The 15,539-nt window shown below is 42.1% G+C and overlaps 1 protein-coding gene across 3 annotated transcripts in view; it reads left to right on the top strand.

The window, feature by feature from the left end:
- sfmbt2 (Scm like with four mbt domains 2) overlaps window positions 1–14,134 on the top strand; it is a 67,855-nt gene extending 53,721 nt beyond the window's left edge. For all 3 annotated transcript variants that reach the window (XM_072674155.1, XM_072674156.1, XM_072674157.1), the window contains 11 exons: window positions 2,465–2,591; window positions 3,627–3,740; window positions 5,159–5,201; window positions 6,032–6,096; window positions 6,711–6,850; window positions 7,033–7,142; window positions 8,061–8,236; window positions 9,442–9,611; window positions 10,748–10,999; window positions 12,280–12,411; window positions 13,142–14,134. In XM_072674155.1, the coding sequence (XP_072530256.1) occupies window positions 2,465–2,591; window positions 3,627–3,740; window positions 5,159–5,201; window positions 6,032–6,096; window positions 6,711–6,850; window positions 7,033–7,142; window positions 8,061–8,236; window positions 9,442–9,611; window positions 10,748–10,999; window positions 12,280–12,411; window positions 13,142–13,282 (1,470 nt within the window). In that variant the 3' untranslated portion in view covers window positions 13,283–14,134. The remainder of the gene's footprint in view (window positions 1–2,464; window positions 2,592–3,626; window positions 3,741–5,158; window positions 5,202–6,031; window positions 6,097–6,710; window positions 6,851–7,032; window positions 7,143–8,060; window positions 8,237–9,441; window positions 9,612–10,747; window positions 11,000–12,279; window positions 12,412–13,141) is intronic.
- The last annotated feature ends 1,405 nt before the right edge of the window (window positions 14,135–15,539 follow it).

The raw sequence follows: 15,539 nt of genomic DNA on the forward strand, positions 1-15,539 counted from the left end.
ATAAATGGTATCAAACGTTTTTGTGAAGTAAATTTTATAGCAAAAGACTTTTTTTAATATTTTCACTTTATTTTAGTTTTTCTTCTATATTTATTTTTTGATCCTTCCTTAAATTGACTGTAATGCACTGTACATCTGTCCTGCTCAGCAGACTCCACAGTTTTGTGGCGGATATGCAAGTCTGTTTTTATTTTCTGCTAAATTTAAACACTAGTTACTGTTTTTACGAAGCTGCTCTGTCCATTTCCCTAAAGCTGCACAGTGCGATCATCACTGAAAGGTTAACAGTGAACTCTTCCCTCCACATTGTGAAAACCAAACCTATCATCACTCATATCAGTACTGCCCACAACACTGTGGAAATATCTGAGCGCTTTTCAGACGTCTGCATTCCCTCAGTGCCCGGATTCTTGAATGGCGGACTTCTCCGTCAGTGTGTGGAATCGGATACTGAGAGTATGTAGATGAATAACAAAATTGCATGATTTGGTTGAGAGAGAAAGCAAGTGTGTGAGGAAGTGAGAAAGGGAGAGAGAAGGTATCAGTGTGTATGTTCTTTGCGTTTGTGTGTGTGTGTGTGTGTGAGTGAGAAAGAGATGTGTGTGTGCTGTTGGGTATTATCTATCGTAGGCTTTAGGGGGTTTCTCTTCTTTGGTTGAAATACATTTTTCAATTTTCTTGAAACTGAAGGACTTTCCCTATTAGGTAGTTGCCCACAGCAAAATATACCCCCACTCTCTCTCTCTCTCTCTCTCTCTCTCTCACACACACACACACAATGATTTGTTTTTAGTCAATGTGAGGACATGGAATTGTGTTTACATTCATGATATAAAAATATATAAAACAAACGCCCCATTAAAACCTTTGACTCTTTGATCATATTCAAACGTCTAGACGTCTGATCTTCATGTGATCAGCACTGAGAGACTAAACTCACACACCTGAAGAAACATCATCATTTAATCATCATTTATTAAATAGAATTAATAGAAATGTAATTTTCCTATGAGGATAAAGTTCAACCCCCCAACATTTATTACTCCTCCAGATGTGTAGAATCAGACTCAGCTGCAGAACATCAGCTGCAGATGATCAGAACATGGTTGGAGAGGATGATTCTGGAGGAGTCTGGAGTCTTATTTAAACCTCAGACGTTTAGTCTGCTCGGGTCTTGATTGAAGTTGAAGTGAGGGGTGAAGAAGAAGATCACCATGGCCAGATCCAGAGAGCTCTCTGAGGCCTTCATAAAGAAGGGTGGAGATGCAGATGATCAGAACATTGAAGGCAAAAAGTCAAGAAAAAAGAGGCCGTACCTGTGGGGTAAACCGGTTCCTCTCTGGAGATTTACCCTGAAAATGTCCAAAACCGAGTCACACACTCACACACTCGCGGTTGACGTCCTCATGGCGCCTCATTTTTCTCAGTAAATCAGTTTTTATTGTTAAGGAAATTCATTCTTGCTTCCAGTTCTTTCTCTTGTTGGTGATTTCATTCTCACTCTTCATTGCTGGTCATTTTTTTTCATTACTGTTATTTCCCCCCCAGGACGTAATATGTAATGTGTGTGTGTGTGTGTGTGTGTGTGTGTGTGTTTGTAACTGTAGGCTCATTTCATGCTTTATGCCAATTACTGTAATTCCTCTAAATGCTGATTAACTGTGCCTGTCTGTGTCTTTTGATTCAGCCTGAATAATGAATGTGTTTATCAGTGGAGAGCGTGTTCTGATCGTCTTCTTAATCTCACTGTTTGTTTACATTGATTTTACAGCCTTTGTTTAGCATAATTAGTCACAAGGGACTGAGCAGCTGACCCACTTTTGTTTATGTGTGTGTGTGTGTGAATGTGTGTGTGTTTTGTGGGTGGAGGGACTTTTTTGAAGGCTTCATATTAGGGATGGGATTAGGCCTGAAATCGCAGCATTAACAGGAGGTCTGCCCCCTTTTTGCTGCAGTAACAGCCTCTACTCTCTGTTCTGGGAAGGCCTTACACAACATGTTGGAACATTGCTGTGAGGGTTTGACTGCATTCAGAACGCCCGGTTCTGACGTTGGGTGATCGGTTTTGGCCCTCCAGCTTTGGAGCTCCATCCATCATTTCAGAGAACACAGCTCTTCCACTGCTCCACAGCTCAATGCTGGGGGGCTTTATACCCCCACTCTAGCCCACGTGTGTGATGCTTTTCTATGGAGAGACACTTCTCTGCTCTTCTATACAGATACTTACTAGTAATGGACAGATGTGCAAATGCACACACAGCTTGTCTATTCCCTGTAGAGAAGGACTGCCAATAGAATAGGACCCTCTGGAGCAGATAAACATGAACCTATTGGCACCGTGCTGCTCCCTACTGCCAGGAGTGGGACAGTTACTGCAGCAAAAGCAGGATAAACTCTTTTATAATAGGTGTCCCAATACTTTTGTCCAATTAAGATTACTGTGTGTGTGTGTGTGTGTTTGCAGGCATCTCTCAGTAGAGGTTTCTGTAAGGATACCTGGTTGGAGGCTGTGAATCCTTTGAATCCAGCAGAACTCTGTGTTGCACGCATCACTCAGGTCAAAGGTCGTCTCCTCTGGCTCAGATTTGAAGGTACGTCACTGCTCTGTCTTTGTGTGTGTGTTAATCAGAAATGTTCTCAGTGGAACCAGAGGTCTGCGGATTTGAATGTCTCTATTAGCTCCTGGGGTATCTGGACACCTTTAGAGGTCAGCAGCAGATCCTTTAAGAAGCCCTGTAAGTTGTGAGGTTGTTCGGGCCTCCATGTGCACCAATGAGCCTTAGGTTCCCACGACCCTCTGGTCGGTTGTCCTTTATTGGAGCACTTTTAGTAGGTACTGACCACTGCATACCGGGAACACAAGACCCACAACACCTGCCTGATGTTTTGGAGATGTTCTGACCCAGTCGTAGATGAGCCAATGTACATGAAGATAATCAGTGATTTTCACGTCCAGTGTTACGGCTGATCTGTGTATTTACTTAAGCAAAAACCTTGTATATAAAAAGCAATGGAAGTCAATGTAACCTTCACATCATGTCAAAAAGTGGAAAACGATCAAAAAAGCCGCACCTGTGAGTTAAACCTGTTTCTTACAAAATCAGGAGATTTACACTGAAAATGTACAAAAACAAGTCACACACTCACACACTGGCGGTATATAGTCCTCATGGCGCCTCATTTTTCTCAATAAATCAGTTTTTATTGTTTAGAAATTTTCTTTTTTGCTTCTAGTTCTTTCTCCTGTTGATGGTTTCATTCTCACTCTTCATTGCTGGTCATTTTTTTTTTCCATTATTGTCATTTCCCCCCCAGGACGTAATATGTAATGTGTGTGTGTGTGTGTGTGTGTGTGTGTGTGTGTGTGTGTGTTTAATTCACATTATGTCAAAAAGTGAAAAACGAGTTAAATGGAGACAGTGATGAAATATCAAAAAACACCTGGTACTGAATAATAAGACCCTCAGGTTTGATAACTGGTAGCTTGACTCTCACTCGCACTGGGGTTTCCTCAACCACTCATAAAATATTTGAAAAATAATATAATAATAATAATAATATTTAGGATCACTTGTTTTATAGCTGCCATTGTCATTGTCCTCTCTCTCTCTCTCTCTCTCTCTCAGGACTGTCCAAGCCTCTAGCAGAATGTATAGTGGATGTGGAGAGTATGGACATATTCCCAGTGGGCTGGTGTGAAGCTAATGGCTATCCGCTAACGGCCGTAAAGAAGACTGTCTGTGAGTTCCTCTCTCCCTCTCTTATATTACATTAAGACTTATTAAATATGTACTTTGATCATTCGACAGTAACAGCCATGTTCTTGTTAATCAACTCTCCTGTTATGTTTAAATCTGTAAGGATCAGCAGTACTGATGTACCTGGGTCAAACGGACCGGGTGCCTGTGTAACCACAGCAGCATATTTCTCTACATAAACACTTTAAGCTCTGAGTTTAGCTCAGTTCATATGAATATTAATACTAATTCATATTCAGTGTCGTTCAGATTTTGATTTTACAGTAAACGTGGTTTACTTGTGAGAATTCACTTGTTTTATTGATTTATTTTTAATTAAAGAAAGCAATTAAAGTGTTTCCCAATTTTAAAAAGAAAACAGATCACTTTCTGTTTGTACCTTTTGTAGCCTCTATTTAACCCCCTCTATTTGAACAGTCCGCCGGTGGGCCGACAGTGTTATAACAATCGCCTATCACCAGAGAACAGTCCCACCAGCTTGTACAGAAGTCCCTGTAGTTACTGAGTAATACACCTTAGTGTGTTGTAAGCCTTGCAAACATTTGCAAACCCAATAAATTATTCATTTTCATGTGTCTGTTTATTTATTTGCTGTTATTATTATAATATTATTATTATTAGCACCGTCACCATTATCATAACTTTTATTATTGATGACATTTCTATTATGATTATTTTAGTTATACTATATTATGATTATATCAGCACACTTGAGCAGTAGAACAGTCTTGATGGTACGGAGACTTTTAGGGTCTTTTTTTTTTTTTAAGGGTCTGAGGGACCCTTACCTTGACACAGGTGTGTTTGGCTTGCTCACCAGGAGTCTTTATGGGGTCTTTAATATTTTTCGATTTATTGACCTCTTGTCCTACTACTGGATTACTGTAAAGCTGCTTTGTGACGTTAGCTGTAAAAAGTGCTATACAAATAAATTTGATATGCAAATGTGATTTGATTACATAATTAAGGCCAACAGAAAAGGTTTTATGCTCCAGAAATAATGAAAAATATTTGTTCTGGGTAAATGTTTAAGGCCTTGTTTGAGAACAGGGATTTATTAAGTTATTAAGAATAAAAAATTTAATGATATATTAGAAAAAAGTCATTTGTCAAGTTATATGCCTTAAAATATGATGAATTCTGGATATTAAATGTTGTATAGTTTCTATTTTGTATCACTTCTACAGTATTCTAGGTCATTTCATGATCATCTTCTACTCTGCTCATCATTCTGGGCACATCTAACATTAATTTCACATCCTTTAGCTTCATACTGTTTCTCTAAAATATCATATGATAATCATTTCATCCATTTATCTGAATACACCCTGACTGTAGACCGCTGAACTCTGCTGAACTCTGCTGAACTGTGTGTGTTGGACTTTGTGTGTGTTCTTCAGGTCAGTCTCAGAAGAAGATTGCTGTGGTGCAGCCAGAGAAACAGTGAGTAGAAAAGACCCTGCTTACACACTTCTGTCCAGACATCATACCCACACTGTTCCCATTCTCCATACTCACTCGCCAAGCACTCTGACCATGACATCAGCCACTTAATCCTCTGAACGCCTGGCCTTGCATAACACTCATGCCCGGCTCAACACTGCTCCGTTTCGCTTCCTCACAGAAAAGGTCTTTCAGCACTGCTTCAAGGCTTAAAATCAAGTGGTCGCAGCAGAAATCATAACCATTATATTTGTCTTTCAGTCTGACACACACACACACACACACACACACACATACATATTATAACACAGATTCTTGAAAATAGTGACTTTTTAGTTTTTTTTAATGAAAAAAACCCTGAAATTAGTCATTTTGAAGCATTTCTATATGACAATGGTCTTTTCCAAATGGTGTAAAATTACTACAAAAACTAGTAGAAGTGGGAAAAGTATCAAGATATGACGTCAGTATACGGATAGCTAGTATCATTTAGAGTTCTCCTCAGATCAACACCTGGTTTGGTGGTAAATCAGGGCTTAATGATGATAAATCAGGTGAGCTGCTGCTGCTGCTGCTGATGGAGTGGAACACATCCTCCATGCTGTGCTGGCTGGACTGGGGGGGTCCAGGAGAAACCTGGAGGAACCAAGCTCTGTTCTTCAGACTAGCTCACCGACAAGATCTCACTACTTTCTTTCTTCATAATGAGAAGCTCTTGTTTCTCCTTTTTACTGGATTTATGTTCACCTGCATCTGATCTGATGAGATCTGGAGCTTCTACAGTAAAACTCTGTTGTCTTATCAATGTGTTTATATCTTATCATTTCCAGGTTGGCTCCTTCACCTGTGGAAAATGCCCCTCTTGACCTTTGCCAGTCTGTTGCAATGGATACAGGTTCTTTTTTATTTACTATGTTTAATCCTCTCTCTCTCTTTCTCTCTCTCTCTCTCTCTCTCTCTGTCCCTCTCTCTCTCAATTTCCCTCTCTCTCTCTCTCTCTCTCTCTCTCTCTCTCTCTCTCTGTGTCCCTCTCTCTCTATTTCCCTCTCTCTCTCTCTCTCTCTCTCTCTCTCTCTCTCTCCCTCTCTCTCTATTTCCCTCTCTCTCTCTCTCTCTCTCTCTCTCTCTCTCCCCCTCTCTCTCTCCATTTCCCTCTCTCTCTCTCCATCTCTCTCAGTCCCTCTCTCAGCCCCCCCCCCTCTCTCTCTCTCTCTGTCTCTCTCTCTCTCTCTCTCTCTCTCTCTCTCTCTCTCTCTCTCTCTCTCTCTGTCCCTCTCTCTCTGCCTCTCTCTCTCTCCCTCCCCCCCCCCCCCCCCTCTCTCTCTCTCTAATCTGTTTTCTGGTTATGGAGATGTTCTGGACGTTTGAACTGGATTTATTTGACCTGAACAAATTCTCTAATATGATTACTGATGAATGAGACGCGTGATCCTAATCCAGTAAGAATCTGCAGTGTTTGTCTTTCCTACAGTCTGACACAGTGTGTGTGTGTGTGTGTGTGTCTTATAGCTTCTGTGAATGGAAAGTACTGCTGCTCACACATCTTCGTAAACCATCGCTGTTTTTCTGGCCCGTACCTTAACAAGGGCAGGATTGCTGAGCTGCCTCAGACTGTAGGGCCTGGAAAGTGCACACTCGTCCTTAAAGAGGTACAACAGAGTGCTGACACGCAAATATGTGTGTGTGTGTGTGTGTGTGCATATGTCTGCGTGTGGTTATTAGTGTACAGTTGAATGCCTATGGTACATTACATTCTATGTACTATATATATATATGTGTGTGTGTGTATGTGTGTGTGTGTGTGTGTGTGTTTGTGTGTGTGTGTCTGCAGGTTCTGACGATGTTAATAAACTCAGCCTATAAGCCCGGCCGTGTTCTGAGAGAGCTGCAGATGGTGGAAAATCCAAAGTGGAACTGTTTAGAGGAGACGCTAAAAGCCAAGTATGGACACACACACACACACACACACACACACGCTTCGGGACATCGGGACATGGGGTCATAGACATTGTCACAGTCATCTAAAATAAATAATATACAAACGTATTGGGACAAAAGTATTGGGACACCTGCTCATTCACTGTCTGAAATCAAGGGTATTAAGAAAGAGTTGATCCTGCTTTTGAAGGAGAGAAGAGAAGAAGGCTTTCTACTGGATCATTGCAGGAGCATTGCTCCTTTGCAGTGAGGATTTGATTGCATTCAGCAACAAGGGCATTAGAGATCAGGATGTTGGATGATCACCACCCTACCTCCTCCTCCCCTACTCCCCAACTCCCCAAAACAAAGTACTGGATGGATTCTATTGGAAATACTTCTCTACAGGGACTAGACAAGCTGTGGGTGTGCATGTGCACATCTATGTCAGCAATGGGTGTAACTTTAAGTAGCTGAATGCATCCATTAGAAGGGATGTCCATAAATGTGGACACATAAGGTGTGTGTGTGTATATACACATCTGGTCATTTATGTCCAGAAAAAGCACATTATACACATTATAGACAGTGTATTTGCTCTTTCTTAAAAGCAGGCTTCCCTGTGTAGAAAATATCTGTTAATGTGTGTGTGTGTGTGTGTGTGTGTGTGTGTGTGTGTGCACGCACATCTTAGATTGTGTTTGTATGTGTGTGAGCACTTCCAACACAGATACATTTGAAAGTATAAACTCTGATGTCCTAATGAACTGAGTGTTTTTCCTCATTTGCATAATGAGCTTCCTAGACAGATGATTTGCATATTCATGCATGCGCATATTTGAGCACGAAAAAGAGCACATTTTCCAGAAAGAATATATTTAAGTGTCAGAGTGGAAATGGATTTATGTGTGTGTGTGTATGTGTGTGTGTGTGTGTTTGCAGGTATAAAGGGAAGAGTTACCGCTCCAGTGTGCGGATCGTGCGCTTAGCCGAGCAGGTGTCCGATTTCTGCCGGAGTGTGTGTGTTAGGCTGCAGTGCTGTCCCAACCTGTTCGGCCCAACACTCTTCTCAGACAACTGCCCAGAGAACTGCTCCACACACACCAAGACCAAATACAGTGAGTGTGTGTGTGTGTTTATGTGTGTGTGTGTGTGTGTGTGTGTGTGTGTTTATGTGTGTGTGTGAGTGCGAGAGTGAGATTTTTCAGACTGACAAAGAAAGAAAGAAGCGATGGAGAAAGAGAGGAGAGGGGAGAGTGCAAGGAAAAGAGAGAAAGTAAAGGAGAGAGAGAGAGAGCTAGAGACTGACAGAGAGCGGAGGGAGAGGAGGAGGGAAAAGAAAAGGAGGAGAGAGTAAATCTGATAGAGAGACACTGAGAAGATAAGGTGAGAGAGTGGAGAAAGTAAGGGGCGAGTAAGGGGAGGTGAGAAACTGCCCTGTCCGTCAGGAGAACACAGAAAGCGCTGCTCAGTGCACCCTCACCTGCCACCGTCAGAGGGACAGTGAGTGACCACATCACCTACCACACGCTGAATCACACACACACACACACACACACACACCATTTACCTACCCCATACATATAATAAAAAGAGCCAGAGAGTGAGACAGAGAGAGAGAGAGTAGAGAGAAAGTGAGAGCGTGAGACAGAGGGAGAGAGTAGAGAGAAAGTGAGAGTGAGACAGAGAGAGAGAGTAGAGAGAAAGTGAGAGTGAGACAGAGAGAGAGAGTAGAGAGAAAGTGAGAGTGAGACAGAGAGAGAGAGTAGAGAGAAAGTGAGAGCGTGAGACAGAGAGAGAGAGAGAGTAGAGAGAAAGTGAGAGCGTGAGACAGAAGGAGAGAGTAGAGAGAAAGTGAGAGTGAGACAGAGAGAGTAGAGAGAAAGTGAGAGTGAGACAGGGAGAGAGAGAGAGTAGAGAGAAAGTGAGAGCGTGAGACAGAAGGAGAGAGTAAGAGTAAAAGGAAAAGTGAAAGAGAATAGAGAGAGAGAGAGAGAGAGAGAGAGGAAGGAAAGGAGAGAGAGAGAGAGAGAGAGAGAGAGAGTCAGCTGAACACTCTTGATGAGATGTTGTGCTTATTTGAATTTTATGTTTGGAATGAAAATTATATGGTTTCGGACGTAAGGTATCATTTTCCTCATAAACACCCCCCCACACACACATACACACACACATACACACACTCACACACTGTCTTGAACTGACCGCCTACTGAACTGACCATTGTCCTAGCGGAATGCGTTTGTGCGGTAAAGTGTGTGTATTGAGTGTGTACGTTGACTGTATGTGTGTGTGTGTGTGTGTGTGTGTGTGGGTGCTGTAGCATATTACTACGGAAAGAGGCGGCGAGTGGGACGTCCCAGCCTGGGGGACACTGTGCAGGACGGAGACTCGGCCAAATCGCCGCGCCGCAAGAAGAAACGCAAAACCATCTTTGTTCAGAAGAAACGGCGCTCCTCTGTGGTGGGATACAACAACGCCGAGTCACCTCAGGTCAGACTGAATAAACAGGGCCATTAGAGTGAGATTGATTTTGCAATATGGTTGTTATGGTACTCCAAGTGGTTGCTATGGAGTTGCTTAGTGTTTCCTATGAGTGTTGCTTGGTGGTTGCTTGACAATAGCTATGATATCCAAAGCGGTTACTATGGTGCTTCAAAGTGGTTGCGATGCTGTAGCCAGGTGGTTGCTATGTCACAGACAGTTGCTAGGCTTTGTGATTATTCGAATGAGACTTTTTTTTGCTACGTGGTTGTTATGGTATTCCAAGTGTTTGCAATGAAGTTCCTTAGTGCTTCCTATAGTGTTGCTAGGTGACAGCCTGACAAATGCTATGGTATCCTAGCCGGTTACTAGGTTCTGTGATCATTACGATGAGACTGTTTTTGCTACCTTGTTGTTATGGTATTTCAAGTTGCTGCTGTGGAGTTGCTTAGTCTGATGCCATGCAGTTCCTTCAGTTACCAAGGTGGTTGCTATGGGATTGCTAGGTTGTTGCTACGTTGTGGTATGGTTTTGCTACCTGGTTGAAATGGTTTTCTGGGTTTTTGATATGGAGGTTGCTTAGTGGTTGCTAGATTGTTGCTAGTTGGTTGCTGGGTAGTTGCTCTTGTATCCAAGATGGTTGTTATGGTTTCTCAGGCAGTTGCTAGGCAACGTGCCCATTAGGGTGAAACAGATATTGCTGCCTGTTTGTTTTGGTATTGCAGGTTATAGGGATGGAGTGATTGCTAGTTGGTTGCTGTGCAGTTGCTTTGGCATCTGAGGTGGTTGCTATAGGGCTTGCTAGGTGGTTTACATGGTGTTGCTAGGTGGTTGCTAGGTTGTTGCTACATAGTCATTGGGGTACGACGGTGAGCTTCTGCTTTTAATGATTGTTATGGTATTTCAGGTTGTTGCTAGAGTGTTGCTGGGTGATTGCTTGGCAGTTGCCATGGTATCAAAGGTGGCTGCTGTGATGTTGGTAGGTGGTTGTTAGGCAGTTGCTGTAATTGCAGTGATGTTGTTAAGAGGTTGCTAGGTAATTTCTGTAATATCCCAGGTGGTTGCTATGATGTTGCTATAGTGTTGCTAGGTTATTGCTGTTTTACCATAATTGCTTTGTTAACTGTGAACTCTTCTCATTACAGGACAGCGATTATTTCTATGATGATGATGATGATATTGATGATTCGGTCAGTGAGGAAGGATCCAGCTCGGAGACACATGAGGAAGCCCCTCACCATTCCTACATGCATGTGTCGAGGAGAGGCAGGCCGCGCCGCTCAGTCTCCCAGCGCAGGATTACACACCCTGGGACCACCGAGCACCCACCGTTGCGAAGAACCACGCGCTCACACACCTACACACACAATCAGACCACCAGACACACACACACAAAGGTGAGACCCATACTGTTGGAGATGTGATTACACATTCATACAAATAGGGGGGAGTTTTGGCAATTTTTGTTACCTGGCTTATTGTCCACTACCACAGCTCTTATGGAACACAGCATCCGTGAAACTGACCAGTGGACACACCAGGCAACCAACTGACCAGTGGACACTTAGGAGATAATAGAAAATAGCTGTTTTTTCTTTGTGTGTGTGTTTTGGCTATAGCTTTTACACAGTGGAGTAAAGATTTACTAATAGACAGTCCATTTAGTAAACCATTTAGTGACTGTAGCGGGCCACCGAGTGGTCCAGTGGAGTAAGGCACAGCCCCATGGACCAGAGGACCATTAGCAGCTGCCACTAGCTTTTGCTGGCCAGGCATGCTTTCCCCTGTGCGCGCTGGTTGGTTGCCCGTGATGTTGCATCAACAGCAGTTTGGAAAAAGAGGCGATGGCTGGCTGCACAAGTGTCGGAGGAGGCGTGTGTCGGCCTTTACCCTCCCAGAATATGTAAGGGTCAGGCAATTGGCCATCCAAATTGGGGAGCAAATGAGTAAAAATCAGAAATATTCATTAAAGAAATTAAATTAGACATTTATAGACAATTTTATTCGTACATGCCACTGCTTTAGCAAAGCTACGACTCTGGTAATTCCATTTCAAGCACCAAAGCAAGTCGTCCACATGAGTCGAGGGATGATTTCACATGAAATATGAAAAATTTGTAAAATCTGACTTCAGTTTTTCAGGCTTAGAGGCAGATTCTCTCCTCACTCTGTGCTCTGGGTCACATGGGGGCTCAATATAGAGGGAGATGAGATTGCTCGGATCATTGTGATGTAAAACCTGTGGGTATTATCTTACATGCAAGTGTCTTTTAAAGGCAAATTTAGGAAGATATGCAAAAATGGAGAAAATACTCTTACAGACTCCAGAGGGTTCATCTGTAACTGCACAGTTATTATAGACACATAATATAAGGTGGGACTGAATTGCTAAAAAAATACAATGAAAACACGAAAGAGAGTGGAAGAGCACTTTTTACTATTATTACTAAACAATTTTTATGAAAAGTTGACAATATTAAGAGTTAATAGAGCATAAATACAACAATAATGGAGATACAAGCTTTTATAGTCCAGCAGAGACAAGAAATACAAACTATATATATATATATATATATATATTATATAACTGTCACTATTATATATAGGATATAATTTACACATGAACATAAAGTGAGAAACATTGTGTGTGTGTGTGTGTGTGTGTGTGTGTGTGTAGACGAACCATATAGAAGAGGAAGAAGGTCGCTTGGTTCTAGAGAGGAATCCTCTGGAGTGGAGTGTTTCCGACGTGGTCGACTTTATCATGTCAACCGACTGTGCCTCACTTGCAAAGATATTCCAGGAGCAGGTATGTATGCATACACACACACACACACACACACACACACACACACACACACACACGCACACACCTACACTATATAGACAGAAGTATTGGGACACCTGCTCATTCATGGTTTCTTCTGAAATCAAGGGAGTTAAAAAAATATCCTGCCCTTGTTGGAGTTACTGTCTCTACTGTCCAGGGAAAAAGGTTTCTACCAGATTTTGCAGGAGCAGAAGCATTGCTGTGAGGATTTGATTGAATTCAGCGGCGCGAGAACACAGCTCGTCCACTGCTCCACAGCTCAATGCTGGAGGGCTTTATTCCCCTCTAGCCCATGCCTGGCATTAGGTAGCATGGTACAATAGGTCCATGTTTATCTGCTCCAGAGAGTCCTATTCGGTTAGCAGTGGTTCTCTACAGGGACTAGACAAGCTGTGTGTGCATTTGCACATCTGTGTCAGCAATGGTTGGAACTTAAAGTAGCTGAATGCAAGCAAATCTTCACAGCAGTGCTTCTCTAAAATCTAGTAGAAAGCTTTCTTCTTCCCTGGACAGTAGAGACAGTAACTCCAACAACAGCAGGAGAAATGAATGAATGAGAAGTGTGTCCCAATACTTTTGCCCATATCAATGTCCATTAGCTACTAATTAGCTGTGTTAGTCTGCAGAAGCTAAACATGTCTTGGCCTATTGATTACGCCCTATGATAAAAACGGTGACTCTCTCTCTTACTGTCTCTCACCATCCACAGGACATTGACGGCCAGGCTCTGTTGCTGTTGACCCTTCCCACCGTCCAGGAGTGCATGGATCTGAAGCTGGGTCCAGCCATCAAACTCTGCCACCAGATCGAGCGTGTCAAAGTGGCCTTTTACTCCCAGTACGCTAACTAAGCTTATGTGGCTATTCAGGCTAACTGGGCTACTTCTAACAGAGGCCTTTCTCTCAGTGGATGAAGAAAAACTCGACGAATACTCCTCAGGGCCTTGATACAGAGCTCCCGTCCTTCAGGAAAGGTGAAAAGATGGACAGCCAGGCAGCTTTTTCGGAGGACTTCAGAGGACTGCTTCTGCGCTAATCTTGTACGCTGACCTACACAATGGAGAGGACAGTGTCTGTTGTCTTGTGAGGAATCGGAGGAACGTATAGGGTGGGGAAGAGGTTCTTCATCTTGCCTCCTGAAGCTGGACTTTGGAAAATAACCAGACAAATAAATAAAAGACTTACGGCATTGGAAAGAAAATGGGATCCGTGTTGGACGAGGATCAGATTCATCTGTGATTATTGAAGCTATGTGACAGGAGAAAACACACCTACTGTGCTGTACGTTAGAAATGTGTGTGTTACTTTTTTTTTGTTATTCAGAGACCAAATTATTATATTTATAAAGATAATTAGATTTGGAGAATCAGTGTAAAAAGTCAAATAATATATTGGAAATATTTATTTTGGCCTCATAATCATTTCTCTCACAATCTAGAAGATCTCATGTCAGTTCGTTAGCCTTCAAATATGGATTCGCACAGCAGTCTTTAATCCCACCACCTTGTAAACTTGCCGGACACTGTATGGACATGTTTCTTTAATCTATGCAAAAACAACAACAACAAAAACAACAACAGGACAGTCATGGCGATTGGTTTTCTACTCCATTGCTGTATGACCTGATACGGTAATTCTGTAAATAGCTTGTATATAGAATGTATTAACTGATAGTAAAATCTAGTTTTAATACAACCCACAAATGACTAGAAAAGTGTTGTACTTCAACCATCACTCATATGAACTGGAGGGGTTTCCTTAACTGGAGGGGTTCCTCAAATAGTCCCAGCAATGAGTGGGATGATCTTGTTCACATTCACGCATCACCCATAAAGACAAAAAGGGATTTCCAGATCATCAGTTAAGTTCTTGAAACATCTTGAGGACACTTCATTTGAAGAAACACAAATTAAGGGTTTATTAAAGTCTTGTATTAATGCATGGATTAATTATAGCTTTTATTAATACATAACTGAAGCTTTGTTATGTCCACAATAAGGTATATTATAATGGATCAGGTATCTGCTATTTTAATCCCAATCCAGTTCGGAGCCTTTGTTTTAACCACGGTGTTCAGAGCGCCATCTGGTGTCCTTAAGGCGTCATTCCCAGACATTATTCCCAGCCGGCTGCAGCAGCAGTTTGGACGTTCTCAGAAGGTAAATAAAAGAGCTGAGAGTCAGTCAGAGCAGTGTGGAGCTATTTTACAGTGGAACCTGAAAACAGACCATTATATCTGACCCTTTATTAAACTCTTACTGAAACGCTCTGTTTTACCAGCGGGAGAACCGCAGAACCGGCACTCGCCTTTCTCTTATAAACCAGCACTGAAGAACCCATTCAGAACCAAGTGGAGGCTAATGCTAATGCTAATGCTAACACACACATGCTACAGAAACCCAAATCACACACAGCACATTCACACACTATAAACCAGTTATTACACACCAGTAGACCCACAACCACAGATATCAGTCCAGAGTGTGTATCATTACACACACTCTCACACACACACAGGAAGTGATCAGACTGCATTGTTGTAAAGGAGCTGGGAGCTGATTGGTCAGGGAGGAGATCAGACTGGATTATAAGATATTAAACACTATAAAACATCATTTTAAGAAAAGTCTCGACTAAACTAAATCAGTCAGTTCAGAAAGTCTGATTATAGAAACTGAGACTGAAAATAAAGGATTTTACTGAACAGATTAATCAGCAGCTCGTCTGATCTAAACTGTGGGGCTGGATCATTTATACACTCACAGATCGGATCAGTATCAGCTGATACTCAGCGTTAAGAGACTCGAATAGATCGGATTTGGGGGGCAAAATATCGTGATTGACACATCCGTAGTGAACATCACTAATAACTGCACTATAGTATTTTAATACTGCATAATAACCACTTTGTTACCACCCTGTTACGCACATCATTCACATTATTTAGTGCTGTTAAGTCTGTAATTAGTGATGAGGAAAACCTTCAGCACCTGAAATGTCTGGTCAGATCAATCATTCGTTTAATCAAACAGAATCTGAACTCCTGGTACAGAACATTTTCTGACCATGTTTTTTTTTATCAATAACTGATATTGACTTTATGATGCA

Source organism: Salminus brasiliensis, chromosome 2 (assembly GCF_030463535.1).
Source record: "Salminus brasiliensis chromosome 2, fSalBra1.hap2, whole genome shotgun sequence".
NCBI classification, from domain to species: domain Eukaryota; kingdom Metazoa; phylum Chordata; class Actinopteri; order Characiformes; family Bryconidae; genus Salminus; species Salminus brasiliensis.